The following is a 17,881-nucleotide window of genomic DNA, read 5'->3' as shown; positions in this document are numbered from 1 at the left end:
GGGTGAAACAGGTGGCCCCTCGCTCCTCCTGCATTCATCCGACAAATACTAGAGTATTTTTGGGCACAGGGCACCATTCTAGGCCCTGGGGAAGACAGACAAGGTCCCCGCCCCCATGGGGCACACAGTTCATTGGTGATGTGCTTTTGCTCTGTCCTGTGGCTTTGTTTGTATCTGTGAACTGTAGAAAGTTGTCAGAAGAGGAGATTAGATACGCATTTATATATACATACGTGTGTGTGTCTGTGTGAGCTACAGTGGGGTGTCTGTATTTGCTGGTTAGACATTACATATATATGCCAAGATGCAGTCAAGCTGTGCAGTTCTTTGGCAACATTAATATGATTTTTTCGATCATCTTTTCAATGACACTAAATGTTTTCACAGGTCTTTTAGTGGCTGAGTACAGTCATGATTTATTTAACCGAGTTCTTCTTGTGAACGTTTAGATGGTTTCCATCTTCTGTCATTTAAATAACACTGTAAAGGCCTTCCTTGCTTTAAATAGTTTTAAATACCCATGATTATTTTGCCAGGATAAAGTCCTAAAGTATTTACCATTTCAGCAGCTTGGCAGAATTTGGGGGCTTTTGATACATATTGCCAAACTACTTACTATAAATAGGTGTTCTTCTTGGCAGCAGTTTTGCCTTATCTCGGGAGTAAAGACAAATAGAGTAGTCTGGATTTAAAAAAAAAAAAAAAAAAAAAGCCTTAATAGTAAGTGTTAAAACTTTCAGGGCTGAATAATTGAAACATGAGATAGAAAATGGGGCCTGGTGGATTTTATTTTGTTTTTTTCCTTACTCCCTGTGAGTAAATGTCTACCATGTGGCACTGTTTTACTCTGACCCATATTAATGTTATTTTCCATTCCTTTTCTCCCACACAATAAATTTTGAGCAGCTCTGGAACAATTACTTCCACTTGGCAGTAGCATTTCTCACCCACGAATCCCTTCAGCTTGAAACCTTCTCTCAAGCCAAGCGTAACAAAATTGTCAAAAAGTAAGTGTCCTCTTAAATTTGCTTAAGATTGGCAAGGTGATTCTTCCATTCCTATTTTTTTTTTTTAAGATTTTATTTATTTGAGAGAGAGAGCATAAGCAGGCGGAGCAACAGGCAGAGGGAGAAGGAGAAGCAGGCTTCTGGCTAAGCAGGGAGCCTGATGCAGGGCTCAATCCCAGGACTCTGGGATCATGACCCGAGCTGAAGGCAGACTCTTAACTGACCGTGTCACACAGGCACCCCAACTGTCACAATTTTCCTTAACTGGAATCCGTACTTGGGGAGGCACCTGGGCTGGCTAGTACTCCCGTTTCCCCAAACAGTGGCCTATCTGCCGGCATCATGCTCACATTGCCGGCACAGCACCTCTCTCTCTCATGCCATACTGTTTCACCTCTCCATCGCATCAGCAAAGGAGCCAGGACTCACACATCCCCTAAAAATCCCTCCAGATTCCTGGCTCGGAATTCAGTGTGGACGTATGACCAAGAGCGATGAGAGATTTAGGGAAGCTTTTCATCGCTTTCCTTTCCGGTCTGTTTCAGAGTTCACAGAAAGCCTGGAAACTCAAGGCTGTGTAGTTAAATAGAACATGAGAAATGTGTCACTTAAAGGCTGTGAAATTTGAGCTCTGTTCTCTTGCCGGGATGTCTGGGATTCTTGGCAAATTATTCGGTATTTGTTTACCTCTGGTTTCTCCCTAAAACACTGAGATTGGTGGTTTAGAGATTGAGATTTAAATCTCAAAGATAAAAGTAAAACCGGTTTTATGGATTTCCCTGTGGGGTAGGTATGGAGACAAAACTGATTTTTAAGATGGACGTCTTAAGCTTATTGTTTAGACTATCATAAATGACATAACTTCTCTTAAGGATGGATTTAATTTGGTTAAACAAGGAAAAGTTAGTTGACCCCAAGTCTGGTGAACAGAGTGGCTACTTAGGCTTAATGATTCTGGTTTTGATAGGTTCAACTATGGACAGGCTATATAAAATATATATGCATATGGGCAAAGGTGCACCTTGGGAAAGCATTTTTATTAATGTTACAGAAACACAAATCAGTTTTTTTCAAGATTTATTTTTAGTAGAAGTTGCACCAACAACAGTATTAATGAATAGAAGTAGTTACCATGTATTGTTTATTACGTGCCTGACATTGAGTACATATGCTTACCTAATATAAATAATAAAATTAGATGTTTTGTTATATAGGAATAGTAAGAGAAGTTTGTTTTGTTTTTGTACGGGAAGTTTTCAAATAAGTATTTTACGCTGGTTTCTGAAGGCATTTACAAAAGAGGAATTTGAAAACCGTGTTTGGTGCAGTGAGCAGAAAATGTTGAAATGCGGTTGTAGGATGGGCCATAGGTGCTCATTCGAGTTCCCAGGGAACGTTGGCCATATCTACTTTTGACCCACGCTGTTTCTAGTAGCCTCAGGCCTTTGTGTTCTTTAAGAGATATCCGGGTGATTTTGATTACTCTCCAGCCATGAACGACTGTCTAGATGACCATTTCTCTTTCTCTCTCTTTTTTCATTATTGACTCCTATAAAGAACATTTTCAGAAATTGGTTTCCTAATCACACCCCCCCCCCCCCAAAATACTAATACCACAGGTCTGCTACATGTCACATATAGTACTATGTGATTTGTACTTCACACATAAGAACAGTAAGCCTGCTGTGCCCTAAGGACCAACTTTCACCCCTCTGGGGACAGTACCCCTGAGTGCTGAGAAGGTGTATCTAGAGCTTCTCTCAGTGTGAGTACTTTGAAGAACGTACTGAAGTGTGGATAGGTTACTCAAATAAAAAATACGTAAAGTCAGCATGTTTGTCCGACATCAGTCACTTGACTATTTACATCATACCTCATTCCTCTGCCTTTTCATTAGCACTTGGTATGTTTTGTTTTGTTTCTTTGCTTAACAGTGGCCAGAGTAGTCCCCACCTTCTCCCTTCAGTAAGTTTGACAATTTCGTTTCTAAGTTATTTTTCAGTGTTCACATGTGGCCCCCTCCTGCTAGTAAAGCCCCCCTCTCCATGTAGCCCAGTTCTCTTTGGGAGTTCTTTTCAGTGTTGACTGTATCTCGTAAAGTGACCTTGCCTCAGACCTGTCATAAACGTGACCGAGACGGGCAACAGGCCATTCCTACTCACCTCATCATTTTAATATATGAACTGATTTCCACTGCAGATCTTTTTCTTGTTGATGATCTTCCTAGGTACGGGGACATGAGAAAGGAGATCGGCTTCAGAATCCGGGACATGTGGTATAACCTGGGTGAGTGTGTGACCTTGAACTGGCCCATGCACAAGTCCTGTGTAATAAGCTCCCTGTGATGGGTTCTTCTGATCTAATTCCCAGTAACCCTGAGATTTCTTGGTCTATGTGTCTAGAAGTGAAAGTTGACTTGTAGGTCTTGCATTGTGACATCCACGTGTTATCAGAATGTAACATTTAGTCATTCACCTCTGAATGGAGTTGATTTTACCCCATGACCTTTTTCTTTTCTTCTGGCCCTTTGGAGGAACATCGTGACGCTTGACTTCCAGTGAAATCACTTTTTAATATCCTCATTTACCTTCATTTCAGGTCCCCACAAAATTAAATTTATCCCTTCCATGGTGGGTCCCATTCTTGAGGTCACCCTGACCCCTGAGGTTGAGCTCCGGAAAGCCACCATCCCCATTTTCTTTGACATGATGCAGTGTGAGTTCAACTTCAGCGGGAACGGTAATTTCCATATGGTAAGTGGCAGAACTGGAGTCTTCCAAATGCGTAGATATATAGGCAGCTCTTGCTTACTTTCTCTCTCTAGAGGGGAGCCGTAGCCAGAGTAATACAAATCCAAGTTGGTCTAAAAACTGTTTACATTTTACATTTTGTAAAACACTTAGAGACAGAATGGATGTTCTATCCCATGGCCTAGAAACGGCTTTTTTGCTCCATGTATTTCCTCAAACAGCATTGCATCTCTTGGTAATTAAAATTTGACATCACGCATCTTAGTTCTACCTGTTGCAGTATAGCTGGGAAAATAGTGCTGGGGATTGAGAAACTCATGCGGTGGTCTCTTATTTTGAGGTCTCCCTCAAAGAAAGTGGTCTCGTGTTTTGACGTCTCCTTCAAAGGAAGAAAGGCTGTTGTATTTCCTATAATGTAAAGCAAAGGACAAAGTAACATGAGTCTAGTATAGAGCGTTTCAATAGGGCCCTGGCACTTGATAAATGGAAGACATGAAGTATGATCTTTCCCTGTAATATGTTGGCAAGTGTTCGCAGTTCAGTAAAAGGGTTGGGTCGAATCTAGAAATGTTGGCTGTGTGGCTTATGTGCCCTCTTCTAAGAATACCTGGTATTCTCCTGTGACATTCTGACCCTGATTTCAGTTTGAGAACGAGTTGATCACTAAGCTGGACCAAGAGGTGGAAGGAGGCAGAGGAGATGAACAATACAAGGTCCTTCTGGAGAAACTGTGAGTATTTCAGAAACAAAGTCTCAAACTGATACATCATTTAGTGGTGGAGAGAAACAGCTTCTGCTGCCCTTCTAGAGGAGTTGAGAAGTCCCAGAAGCACAGGGGTCACCACCACAAATGGTCCTCAGTGGGGTTAATGGAGTTTCCACCATCCATTGCTGACATTTGTTTGTCTGAGTAAGTCAAATGTCCGTGTTTTCCTGGCCAGCCTGGCCCCTCGAGAACAGAGCAGATGGAGGAGAAGGGGAGATGTACCGAGCAATGGCATTTTGCCCAGTGTTTGAATCGCTGAACTTCACCAAAAGTGCTAGTACCTCTAATTATGGCTCCAAAGCCCCTTTTTACAGGAGAAAGGAAAATAAAAACATTTCAAAGTCTGCTTTACCTTTAAAAGTACCTTCTGGCCTGTAGACGGGCTCTAAGAACACCTGTCATATCTCCAGCCAGGCTGGTCTTTGCACTGCCCTACTCACCTCCCTCGCGTCTGACGTTTCCATTCCCTCCTGTGTTCCCACTGTCACCTCCACTTCCTACTCCCACACACATACCCCGCACACCCCTCCTGCCCTCTGAATTCTCCTTTGCATGTATGGGATCACAACATAAAAAGGCAGTTAATAACACTTGCGGGTTGGAATTAGAGAAACCCTCAAATCTCATTTTCGCCATAACCCAGGAGTGTGACCTTGGACCAGTATTCTGACCTCTCTGATGGCTTTCGTTTTTTCATCCACATGGATGGCCCACAGGCTTTGGTATTGATTGAGGACTCAATGAGGTGACACCTAAGCATGGTGTCTGTTACTGAGCCCGAACTGACGGGGCGTCACTACTGTGGGTTTGTGCTGGTCACCGCCACCATCTTCAGTCCACCATTGTCCAGTGCTCACTACCTGTGACAACCCATTTCTTGGATTCTCTAGCCTCTGGGATACCGACCAGCTGGTCACCTGTTGATTGGGCGTATGTCTCTGTCATTTTGTTGTCCATCTCTTTCGTGGAAGTGATGCACACTAGGCTGTGCGTGGGCACAGGGACTCCCAACTCTGTTTTCTTTTTTGTTTTTTAAGATTTAAGGAGCCAGAGCACACTGGGTGCTCAGAAATGGAACTGAATTGATGACTCAGCTATGTTTTCAAGAATGAGAACTCTTTCTTAGTTTGCTTTTCGTGGATGACAAGACCCGTTCCGTTGATCTTTTTATCCTGTTTCCATTAAGTTTACCTGTTTGAGTTTCAAACCCCACATTATCACTCTTGTAATTTGGATCTCATACAAGAATTAAATGGAGAAATTACATACCTGTACAGATATATATACACACACAATTTACAAATGATAAACTACCTTTTTTTTTTTTAAGCCCCAAGCTGATTTTTCACTGTAAATTCTTTTTTTTTCCTCCATTCTTCCTGAATCACTAACTCATAAAAATATGACTATACAAATCTCCAATGTTCAAGAATAATTCTAAAGTCTGGGCTAATTCTTTGAATCTATTTCTTTCTCTTTTTTTATCTTGTTCTCTGAGTTTTTTGTAGTTATCAAATCCAAGAAGCCCCTGTAGAGTAGATTTGCTATATTTGGGTCCAGCATGAGAAGGTTTAGATCAAAAATTTATCCTCAGCTTATTTATTTACAACTTTGCATTTCTGTTGTTGCCGTTGCTAAATAACACTTTCATCTGAAGAGGCACGTGTGGATGTATACTAGATTCCTTGTGTCCTCTAGATTGGGCACTGATCCAGGCCTTTCCAGAATGCCCGCAGGATGCTAGGGGGAAGTGCTAGGCTTCAGGGAGAATGAAGACATAAAAAGATGGTCCCTTTCAGTTTCAGTAGACTGATCAGATAGCATACATAAACCTTCTGGGCAAAGGTTCTTGTTTCTGTGGTATTGACAAATACAAAAGCAAAAAGCAAGTACAGATAGAAGTTCAAAGATGGGCATTGTGGGCTGGGATTTTAAATGACAGTGGGACTTGAATCAAAGCCCTGAAGACAATGTAGGACTTGAGTCACCTGGAGGGACAGCATAAGTGGAGCCCTGGATGGGATGGCCTTGCACAGGTGTGTGTTTCCTAGTTTGGCGCCACCTGCTGCCGGAACCTTGGACAGTGCTCACTAATGGTGCTGGAATGACAGATAATATGCAAATGCAGCATTTGTTTCTGTGTCCACTCTTCCAGCCTCCTAGAACATTGCCGGAAACATAAGTACCTCGCCACCTCTGGAGAAGTGTTTGCATTCCTGGTCAGCAGCCTGTTAGAGCACCTGCTGGACTACAGAACCATTATCATGCATGACGAGAGCAAGGAGAACCGCATGAGCTGTACTGTGAACGTGCTGGTAGGTGCTGGGCCCCCGGGTTGGCGAGAGGGCACCACTGGGCCACCCCTGCAGACGTAGCTCAGCTCTGAGTAGATCTCCCAGGCCCAAAGCTACCCAGGGGCCACCTGTATGGAGTCTGTATCCTACCGAGTTCAGCTGGAACTGCTGACTCAGCTTTGGACTCAGAAGTCAGCTCCCACAGACATGGGGATGGAAAGTGAAACCCAAGCCCTTGGCTCCACTCTTGCTTGAAGACCATCCTTCACCTTTTCCTCTGTCTTGTTTATATGTGGTTGCTTTGATGTTGGAAATGTTGCATCAGAAACACTATATCACGAAGAGAGAGTCTGTGGAGTCCTTATGGTGGTAGAGCTCTGTGGTCTTGCCTTTCCCTAGATATGTGTAGCCGGGTCCACAGATGTCAGAAGTTTAGGCTGCTTTGCATTCCTCTGCTTAATAGAAAGGAAGAGTCTGACTCCACTGACCCTTTGAGAGAAAAAAAAAAGACCACCCATTAACTGAAGTACCAGTTGGCTATCTGTTCACTTAGAGGGTTTCCCTCGTGTATTTTAGAGGCATGAGTCCTAAAAAATTTTTCAACTTAACTTTATAAATGATGACTACCTTTTTTTGTGGCAGTTAAAGGAAAACAATAGCCTCTGGAAAGGTGACACTGTAAACATAGTAATTTGGCCATTTCTGTGGCCAGCTTGTCCATAACATTTGACTTACATTGGTATTTCTGCCCCCCCCCTTTTTTTGGTAGAATTTTTATAAAGAGAAGAAGAGAGAGGACATATACATAAGGTAAGCTGGAGGAGATTTCTGCTTTTGCCATTTATGTCCTGGCTTTATTATTTATTTCTTCAGTAAACAAATGCTAAGTCCCAACACCATGCTTGCTGCTTTGAGAGACACTAAAAAAGTAGGAGAGCTGCCCCCTCCCCCTAAAAGGTAAACTCTTTAGACAGATGCGTAAGTCCAGCCTTAGGGAGCGCATAGGGAGGATGGTGTTGGCATTTCGGGGAAGGATGGAAGACTGGCCAGAGCAGTCAGGAAAGGCTGTATAGGTCAGAGGCATGGATGGACAAGTGCCTTGTGTCAGGGACCGTCAGCCTGGGATGCTGAAAGCCCTGAGCGTGGAACAGACTCGGACTTTAACCAAATGCATTTCCTCGGGGAGAGGTTTCCCAAAGGAGTCCATGACATTTAAAAAAAAAAAAAAAAAAAATTGAGCACCACTGCATTAAAGGAAGAGTACAAAATAGAGCCATTGGAGTGGGAAAGACACGCGGACAAGAAGCAGCAAAGAGGGGTGGAGGGAGGAGGAGACAGGAGGTGATGGAGTCCTTAGTCTGTGAAAAAGGACGGAAGGGAAGCAGGCTGCGGTGCGGTTGCGGAATGAGCTGAACCAGAGCGGCAGAGTGCCCCCCCCTTCCTCCCCTTCTGCCCAGGTACTTGTACAAGCTGCGAGATTTGCACCGAGACTCTGAAAACTACACAGAAGCTGCCTACACCCTCCTCCTCCATGCCGAGCTTCTGCAGGTAAGTGGGTCAGGCGTGTCTTTTTCCACGGCGTGGAAGTCCCCTGTCCAAGCCCTTTGGGACCAAATCCTGCAGCTTCATGACTTTGGATGGGAAGGAGCCGTATTCAAGGGAGATCCTTCTATCCAAGAGCACTCGTATGCCTTCTAAAGAGGCACCGCTTATTTTCTGCTAGGGTGGGGAAAATGTCAGTTATCATTTGTTTAAAAATCCTTTGGAAGCAGAGCGCAGCTTACAGGCCTCCAGTAACTGACAATCTCATTGAAGAAACAAAATATACATTGATTAATGTATGTAAAAAATCATCGTAGAACTGCCGAGAGATGAGCTGTAAATGAATTTAGTAGCACTACCCTACTTATACTCTTACAGAGTCAGAGTTGTGTGCCAGGGATATAAATATACCTACGTGTCATGGATCCCGAGTCATGATTTCTAGCTCTGACTAGTCCACTAACTTTGTATTTGTGTATGAACTGTTCCTTCCACATCACAGTCTTGGAGCGGCTAATAGCTCACACTTCTCCCAGCAGTGACAGAAGCTGCCATTCCCCATGGTGCTCTTGGAACCTTTCCTACCCTCTTCTTTCTTCCCATTTTCCTAAAGGGAAAGCACCTTCACCCGGGTGCTCAGGTAAATACCTGTTGTCATCTTGTATTCACCCTCCCCCATCGAGGCCGAGCTAGAATCACAGACCAATAGCGATTGTGAACTCCTCTCGCAAGGCACATGCTTGCCTTTTTTATTTTTCGGCATGGGAACAATTAAGATCTAGTCTCCCAGAAAATGTGAAGTTTGTGGTACGGTATTGTCTGTAATCACTGTGTGTTAGGTGTCTGACATTTATTTATGCTCTGGTTGTACTTGCCCCCTTCAAATAACATGTCCCCAGTGTCCCTGCCACCCTGAAGCTCCTGGTAACCACCACTGTGCCCTCTGTTTTCATGTGTTTGGCTTTTTCTAGAGCCCACGTGGAAGAGCTACCAGGTAATCTTTGTCTTTCTCTGTCTGGCTTGTTTCACTTGTAGCACCCCAAAGTCCATCCACATTGCCCAGAAGGGCAGGATTTCCTTCATTCTCATGACTGAATGGAATTCTGTTGCATATATATCCTACACCTTCTTTATCCATTGTTGGACACTTAGGCTGTGTCCGTGTCTTGACTGCTGTGAACAATGCTGAGTGAACACGGGAGTGCAGACATCTTTTAGGGATCCTGATTGTCTCTTCTTTCTATCCACTTTTCTTTATCGTCTTGCTATTGTCCTGGTCCATTGTCTCTCCCCTGGAGCATGACAGTAGCCCCCATTACATCTCCCTGTCGCCATTCTTGCCCCTAGCAATTAATTTTCTGGTATAATTTAATTTTTTTACTAAAATAAGGCATGTGCATTGTTCTTAGCTTTGTCATTAAGAACAGGAGGCCCCTGCCTCACCACTTCTCAGGGCAGCCATTCACAATTCATGTTCAGGTTCAGGGCACTAATAAGCTTATTGCATTTGGGATGGTAGGAGAGCTTGTTGACCGGGGTCTGATCACAGAGAGACTCTGGTATGTCAGTAACTGTAGGTCCTTTTTGTCTCAGAGAGTTAAACTCTAGCTTGGCATAAAGTTTGAGATGTGGATGCAGCTTTCCCCCACAGCTAGCTACTGAATTTAGGGGTGCTTTTTATTAAGTATTGTCCATATTTTCTTCATTGGGATAATATTCCATCTTTATCATGTACACAAGGCAAGTCTTTTACCAGATTGCATACACTTTTGCATGGTCTGAATGAGCTCTGTATGTTCACGCACCAGGACCACACTGTTTTGTGGTACGTTTCACTACCTGGTAGTTACTCTTCATTGCTGCTCTTTTTTCAGAGGTTTCTGCCCTATTTCTTTGTATTTATTTTTCCATGTAGACTTTGGAATCATGAAATTAAAACACTGATATAGGAAGAATTTCCATGTTTATGGAGTAGCATTTTCTTATCCAAAAACATGTTAGGACTTCCATTTGTTCAAGTCTGCTTTCCTGCTCTTCAATGATGTATTAAGCTTTCTTGTGTAGAAGTCTTGCATATTCCTTGTTATGTTGATTCTTAGGTATCTTTTCTTTTTTAATGTAATTATGGTAAAATACACAGAACTTAACATTCACTGTTTGAACCATTTTTAAGTGAACAGTTCAGTAGCCTTAAGTACATTCCCGTTGTACCTGGATATCTTCTTTTTTTTTTTTTAAGTGTTATTTACTTATTTGATAGACAGAGATCACAAGTAGGCAGAGAGGCAGGCTGAGAGAGAGGAGAAAGCAGGCTCCCTGCTGAGCAGAGAGCCCGATGCGGGGCTCCATCCCAGGACCCTGAGATCATGACCTGAGCCGAAGGCAGAGGCTTTAACCCACTGAGCCACCCAGGTGCCCCCTGGATATCCTCTCATTTGGGGTTTATTCTAGTCCTGGTCTTACCTCTTCAACACGGTTATCTATTCCTGGGAACCCACCTCTAAATTTTTTTTTTTAATTTTTAATTTTTTTTATAAACATATATTTTTATCCCCAGGGGTACAGGTCTGTGAATCACCAGGTTTACACACTTCACAGCACTCACCAAAGCACATACCTTCCCCAGTGTCCATAACCCCACCCCCCTTCTCCCAACCCCCCTCCCCCGAGCAACCCTCAGTTTATTTTGTGAGATTAAGAGTCACTTATGGTTTGTCTTATTGCTTAATTTGTTAATTTTTATGCCGCTACTTAATTCTCTCATTATCTGTGATAGTTGTTCAGTTGGCATGCTATGTGAAGAAATGGATTATGAAGAATACAGTCTTTGCACACGGTCATAGTTTTACCCCTTCCTTCCCATTTTCATACTTCTAATTTTTTTCTTTCATCCTGTTGTCCGTGTGGTACCTTCAGTGCCCAGCAGGTGTGTTGGGCAGCCCTCTGCCCCCTTCACTACTGTTCACAGCAGTGCCTCACATGGTGGCTCATTTGGCGTTACTTGTTTTGAAACTGACATACATCTTATTTTGGGGGTGGGGCAATTTTTGTGTTTAATAAATAATCTAAACATACGGCTGAATCAAAAATATATACAAATATGTCTGTGACTTCTATCGGCTGAATATTTGTTACATGGATCTCCTTTGGTTAGTTGATTTACTTAACTGACGTGTTACGTTCATCTCTTTTGTTCCTTTTATTTGTTTTTCAGTGGTCCGATAAGCCCTGTGTACCCCATTTGCTTCAGAGGGACAGTTACTATGTCTATACCCAGCAAGAACTTAAAGAGAAGCTGTATCAAGAAATCATATCATACTTTGACAAAGGCAAAGTGAGTATTGGGCTGTATTAGGGAAAGGAAGAAATCGGCTACAGTGTTGCAGGGCAGTTCTGATGCTAACTACCCACAGTGAGCCCAGTTCCCTCAGGTTCAGGAAATAGCCCCCAGTCAGACAGCCCTCCCTTGAGACACCAGCCACAGTTCGGGGGTTTCTGGGCTACCCACATGGATCAGCAACTAACAGTAAATTTGGGAAGGGTATCCTGTGAACCCCTCAGATTTGATAATATGCTGGAACAGCTAACAAAACTTGGTAAAGTGCTGTGCTTACAATGACAGTTTTGTCTTAAAGGACGCAAATCAGGACCAGCCAATTGAAGAAGAACATAGGGCAAGGTCTAGGAACATTGCATATGCAGAGCTCCTGTGTCTTCTCCTGTGAGTGGATTTGGGGCACATTGGCTTCCTAGCAAATAGATGTTGAGAATTTCACCTGGGTCTCTATGCGTAGTTTTTGTTGGGGTTTCATTTGAAGCCTTCATTTGTTGACCCTTTGGCCATGTGAGTGAACTCTGTCTCCAACAGCCCTCTCCTTCCTGGAGGTCTGGCTGATTCCATGTAGATCAGGGCTCTGATCTTCTGATCCCGTGGGCTGCAGTCTGGCAAGGCCAGCCCCATTCTGAGACCATCTCGAGGCCCACTGTGAGTTTTTACTAGTATAAATTCAGGTGTGGTCTGAGGGGCCCACCAGAAACAACAAAGACACTCCCCGTCACTGGAGAAATTCCAGGGACTTAGAAGCTCCCTCACAGAGACTCAGGATAAAGACCACACAAATCCTTTATTTTAAAACAATGACTCATGACTTACTCTTTATTATTCCCATGTGTTTCTTTGAATTTTGGTATTTTTAGTGGGAGAGCAAATGAATAGATAAATTAGGCTAACAAAGTCAATAAAGATCAGTTATTCAGGACACTTAACCCAATGGAGGATATAATGGGCAGCCCAGAGCCCGATTCTCCATAACCATAATTTTACTTTTTGAATACTGTTGAGTGCCAGGAGCTAGCACCATGATTTTCAGTGCATTCTCTAGAGATTGTGGGCCAGCCCCTGGTGCACACCCCACACCCAGGCCACCACTTGCCTAACACCATAGGTAGCAGGACGCCTAATTAATTGCCCCAGGGGCTCTGAAAAAAGGTAAACATGTGAACTAGGCAGGAAGTTGTGGAATCTCTATAGTCAGCTGGTCAGCATGGCTAACTGAAAGGCTTTTAAAATAGGAAAAAAATATGGAAAGCGTCAGGGGAAGAAGAAAAAAAAAAAAAACATGCACTATCCAAACAAAACAGATCCTAAATTTGACTCATTTCAAAAGTCTGGAGAGTTCTTATGGACTGCCACTTCCAGCCACTATTCCTGATGTAACAGTGAACCTGTTTGTGAAATAAGTAAATAAGCCCAAACAACCTTTGGAATGGGAAAGGATGTTTGCAAACGACATAGCCAATGCAGGGTTAGTATCCAAAATCTGTGAAGAACTTGTGAAGCTCAACACCCAAAAAACAAATAATCTAGTTAAAAAATGAGCAGAAGAAACGAATAGACATTTTTCCAAAGAAGACATCCAGATGGCTAACAGGCACATGAAAATATGCTCAATGTCACTCATCATCAGGGAAATACAAATCAAAACCAGAGTGAGGTATCACCTCACACCTGTCAGAATGGCTAAGATTAACAACATAGGAAACAACAGATATTGGGGAGGATGCAGAGAAAGGGGAACCCTCATGCCCTGTTGGTGGGAATGCAAACTGGTGTAGCCACTCTGGAGAACAGTATGGAAGTTCCTCAAAATGTTAAAAATAGAACTGCACTATGACCCAGCAATTTCCTACTAGGTATTTACCCAAAGAATACAAAAGTACTGATTTGAAGGGACACATGCACCCCAATGTTTACAGCAGCATTATCAACAATAGCCAAGTTATGGGAAGAGCCCAAATGTCCAACCACGTTGAATGGATAAAGAAGATATGGGGTGGGTACACACACGTATACAATGGAATATTACTTAGCCTTCAAAAAGAATGAAATCTTGCCATTTGCAATGACATGGGTGGAGCTAGAGGGTATGATGCCAAGTGAAATAAGTCAGAGAAAGACAAATACTATATACTTTCACTCATATGTGGAATTTAAGAAACAAAATAGAGGAACATGGGAGAAGAAAAAAAGAAAGAGACAAATCATCAAACAGACTCTTAACTATAGAGAACAAACTGAGGGTTACTGGAGGGGTGATGGGGGGAAGGATGGGCTAGAAGGGTGATGGGCATTATGGAGGGCACTTGTTCTGATGAGCACTTGGTGTTTTATGTAAGTAGCAAATCTCTGAATTCTACTCCTGAAACTAATACTATGCTATATGTTAACTAACTGGAATTTTTTTTAAAAATGAAAGAAAAAAAAATAATATAAGAAAAATAAGGCAGTGGGGCATCTGGGTGGCTCAGTGGGTTAAACCTCTGCCTTCAGCTCAGGTCATGATCTTAGGGTCCTGGGATGGGGCCCCACATCCAGCTTTCTGCTCAGCAGGGAGTCTGCTTCTTCCTCTCTCTCTGCCTGCCTCTCAGCCTACTTGTGGTCTCTCTCCGTGTCAAATAAATAAAATCTTTAATATATATATATAAAATCAGGCAGATACTCATCATGATAAAGTAGCTACCATCTATTTAGTGCTAGTTACCGTTTTGAGTGATTTCCAGGCTTTTTTTCTAACTTAATTCTCCCTAAAACCCTATTGGGTAGGTATTATATCTTTTTTACAGATGGAAAATCTTGAGGCCCAGAGACCAAGTATATATTGCTCAAGGTCTTTGGTCTCTGTGCCCCTTGACCTGCTCAAAAATCACTGAGGATCCCAAAGAGCTTTTTTCCCCACATGGATTGTATCTACTGATACAAGTATCCTTAGAAATTAAAACAGAAAATCTTAAAATATTTATTTACTTGTTCTCTGAAGGAACTTTTTACTATGAATATAAATCATATTTATTGAAAATTACTATATTTTCCAAAAAATTAGTGCTATGAGTGGCATTGTTTGACATGTTTGACAATCTCTCCAGCATCTGGCTTGGTAGGAAGCAGCAGAATCCTCATATCTGCTTTCTGCATTCCGTCTCCTGTGGTATTACCCATTTGGTAGTTGTGGGAAACCCCCTGCATGAGAGAATGAGGACTGAGAAAGACAAATAGTATTATTATTACTAAGAAGGGAATTGTGACCATAGGGACTCTGTGAGAGGATCTTGGGGACTCCCAGAGACCAGGGACCACACACTTTGAGAAACTCTGTGCCAGGCTGTCTCCCTATTTTTGACATAACTTAGTATTTGGTAAATGAGGAGCGAGCTTGACTTCTTGGATACTGTTGATGGGTTTCCTGCTCCAGGTCCCAGCTGATCTGGAACGGTTTCCATGTGGCACATTTCAGAGCCTTTTCCAGGGATCCCAGCCCTGAAATTTCAGAGGGGGTAAATTTGGCAAAGGATGATTTCAAAAGACTTAATTTTTAAATCTTTTTTACAACTGTACGTGAACTACGCCACATTCCTTCAGCAGCCAGAAACAGTGGGGCATAGTACCTGTTAATAAGAATCAAGTAGGAAATTACCAGATGCTGTGTTATTACGAGCATCCACCTAAGAAACATTTTATGAAATATCAAAAGGAACAGAGGGCTCAGTGTGGGATGCTAGCCTCAGATACCATATATCTCCAGTAAGCTGTGTCTTACACGGTCATTAGTGAACTTAAAATGTCATCAATACAAGAAACATCAATGTTTCTTAGGGCATCAAGTGTCCTAGCAAAAAGGCATTTTTCTTAAAACTCTTTGACTAAGCAGATGGTTTGGTCAGAGATAGGGAATCAGTGCTCAAAACTGGAGAAACAGTTTCCCAAATTTCATACAACAGCGTGGTTAGTCTTTCTCCCAAACTACCTAATTCAAAGCGTGCGCGCATGCACACACACACAAACACACTCCAGAACCAGAACTAAGGCCCACACTAACTTCCTTTCTCCTCCAACGAGATTCACAAGCTCTCAAAACCCAGGCTTTGGAGCGGGTCCCTCTCAGCTCTCAATGGTCTTAGTGCTTTGCCCTTTCAGTGCAGTATCGATTTCTTTGGGACACATGGTGTTCTTCATGTTCTCACAGACAGAATTCTAGAACATGCCTCCTGGCAAAGCAGCCAAGGTAGAGTAGCATTGTCATGTTAGAAGAAAGGGTTTAGTTGGTCCAAGAGGTGAGGCGTGGTGGGAATATTTGCAGAAACTCAACCACCTGACTCCTTGGTCATTGTCAGCCACTCTCCCCTGGCTTTTGCAGACAGATCAGTGACTGCTTTGTTCTCCTCTTGTAACCCTCCTTTTGTTTTCTCCAAGATGTGGGAGAAGGCCATCAAACTGAGCAAAGAGCTGGCTGAGACCTATGAGAGCAAAGTATTTGACTACGAGGGCCTCGGCAACCTGCTGGTGAGTCCGGATCAGCATGGGGCAAGGGTCTGACAGCGGTGCCAAATTTGTGTTCATGAAAATGTTTTTCTGCTTTTGAGATAGTCAAGATAAACCGTGTTCTTTATAGTGGGAAAGCAAACCTTGCTTGAAAGAAAAATGAAAAAAAGGCGAGGTCCTAAAGGTGTTATCATTATTCCTCTAAATTATCTCTGATAAAGGGCCCAGGATCCTTGCCTCCAGACCTCTCTCTCTTCCCTGTGCATTTTGTTTCCCTAGAGCAGAGACCCTCCGTATTCCTGACCCATCTCCTCTTCACCCTCTTGGTTACTCGGCCTCCTGTGAACACTGTCCATAGTTTCAGTATCTTCTGACATCTTCTGTCAGAATCACTCATTCTGTGGTCCCCATCCTCAGGGTCCTGCCAAATGAATGAACTGCCAATCTATGAGCCTTCTTTTTGTTTTTTGTTTTTTGTATGTGTGTGTGTGTTTTGTTATACACATCTTGGTATGTTGTTAAATGCTTCTGCTGGATCTTGAGTCTCAAATTTTGCCTCCCTCCTTCTCCCAAAATGTCACTGTGGTGCTTACACACATTACAGTTCCATGAACTTCTGTGCCATGCCTGGCCACGGGCACAGACCAACTATTTAAAAACAAAACAGCAAAACAAAAATAACACTCTGAATGTCCAGTGGTAGGCCAACACACATTACATTTGATAGTTTTTAGTAGTGGAATCACAAAAGGTCAAGTTACCTGTTGTTACATATAATACAGTTGACCTTTGCACAATGCAAGGAGGGGAGTTTAGGGGAGCCAACCCCCAACACAGTTGAAAATCTGCATATAACTTTTGACTCCTCCAAAACTTAACTACTAATAGCGTATTGTTGACTATTGCTGACTAGAAGCCTTACTGATAACATAAACAGTTGATCAACACATATTTTGTATATGTATTATATACTGTTCTTACAATAAAGCAAGCTGGAGAAAAATGTTAAGAAATCTAAAGGAAGAGAATTCCCATACTATACTGTATTTACCAAAAATATCTGCATGTAAGTGGATTCATCCATTTTAAACACGTGTTGTTCAAGGGTCAAGTGTAGCTTCTTTGAGGGGATAGTCGTCACGATCCCTTTGAAAACGCTTGCCTGTATGTTGTACAGCTCCTGCTATCATCACACGCAGAAAATCGCTTCTTCATTTCCTTAACTAAGTGGAGCGATTAGTGATACACCGCGTTAACCCTGCTAAGAACGCGTGCTAGAAACCTTCACCTAAATAAACTAAGTAAATACTAAAGTGAGTAAATGGTCACGGGACCATTGTGAGAGGGGCCTAGGGACGTGCCCCGAAGGGTCTGGCTACCTATTTTGCTCTCTTTAAGGCTTACTCTCAGCTCTGGCCAGGAAACCTGTTCCCAAGGGAAGAATTAATGGTAGCGCTGAGATCAGACACTGAAAAGCAGAACATCACCACCACCTTCTGGGCACTCGTAGCTGAACCAAGGACTTTAATCGAAACCACCTGCGTGAACCCGAAAGTTCTTTATCTTCTTTTCTCCTATATCTCTGTTTAAGTGCAGAATCTCAGATCTCCGCGAATCTCAGAAGGGGCTTTTTAACCTTTTAGGGGTCCTGAACCCTCTTCAGAAAACTGGTGAGAGCTAAACACTGCCTCCCTTTACAGAGGAAT

At 42.8% G+C, this 17,881-nt stretch overlaps 1 protein-coding gene across 3 annotated transcripts in view; it reads left to right on the top strand.

Annotated features, from left to right (window-relative positions):
- The window catches only part of DOCK5 (dedicator of cytokinesis 5), a 212,618-nt gene that overhangs the window by 162,261 nt on the left and 32,476 nt on the right, over window positions 1–17,881 (top strand). For all 3 annotated transcript variants that reach the window (XM_059177750.1, XM_059177759.1, XM_059177769.1), the window contains 9 exons: window positions 907–1,007; window positions 3,235–3,293; window positions 3,606–3,760; window positions 4,402–4,487; window positions 6,679–6,838; window positions 7,587–7,627; window positions 8,275–8,365; window positions 11,574–11,693; window positions 16,107–16,196. In XM_059177750.1, coding sequence (XP_059033733.1) covers window positions 907–1,007; window positions 3,235–3,293; window positions 3,606–3,760; window positions 4,402–4,487; window positions 6,679–6,838; window positions 7,587–7,627; window positions 8,275–8,365; window positions 11,574–11,693; window positions 16,107–16,196 — 903 coding nt within the window. The remainder of the gene's footprint in view (window positions 1–906; window positions 1,008–3,234; window positions 3,294–3,605; window positions 3,761–4,401; window positions 4,488–6,678; window positions 6,839–7,586; window positions 7,628–8,274; window positions 8,366–11,573; window positions 11,694–16,106; window positions 16,197–17,881) is intronic.

The sequence above is a fragment of the Mustela lutreola genome, chromosome 1 (assembly GCF_030435805.1).
Source record: "Mustela lutreola isolate mMusLut2 chromosome 1, mMusLut2.pri, whole genome shotgun sequence".
In the NCBI taxonomy this organism is placed as follows: domain Eukaryota; kingdom Metazoa; phylum Chordata; class Mammalia; order Carnivora; family Mustelidae; genus Mustela; species Mustela lutreola.
This window is presented reverse-complemented; position numbering and strand designations above follow the sequence as displayed.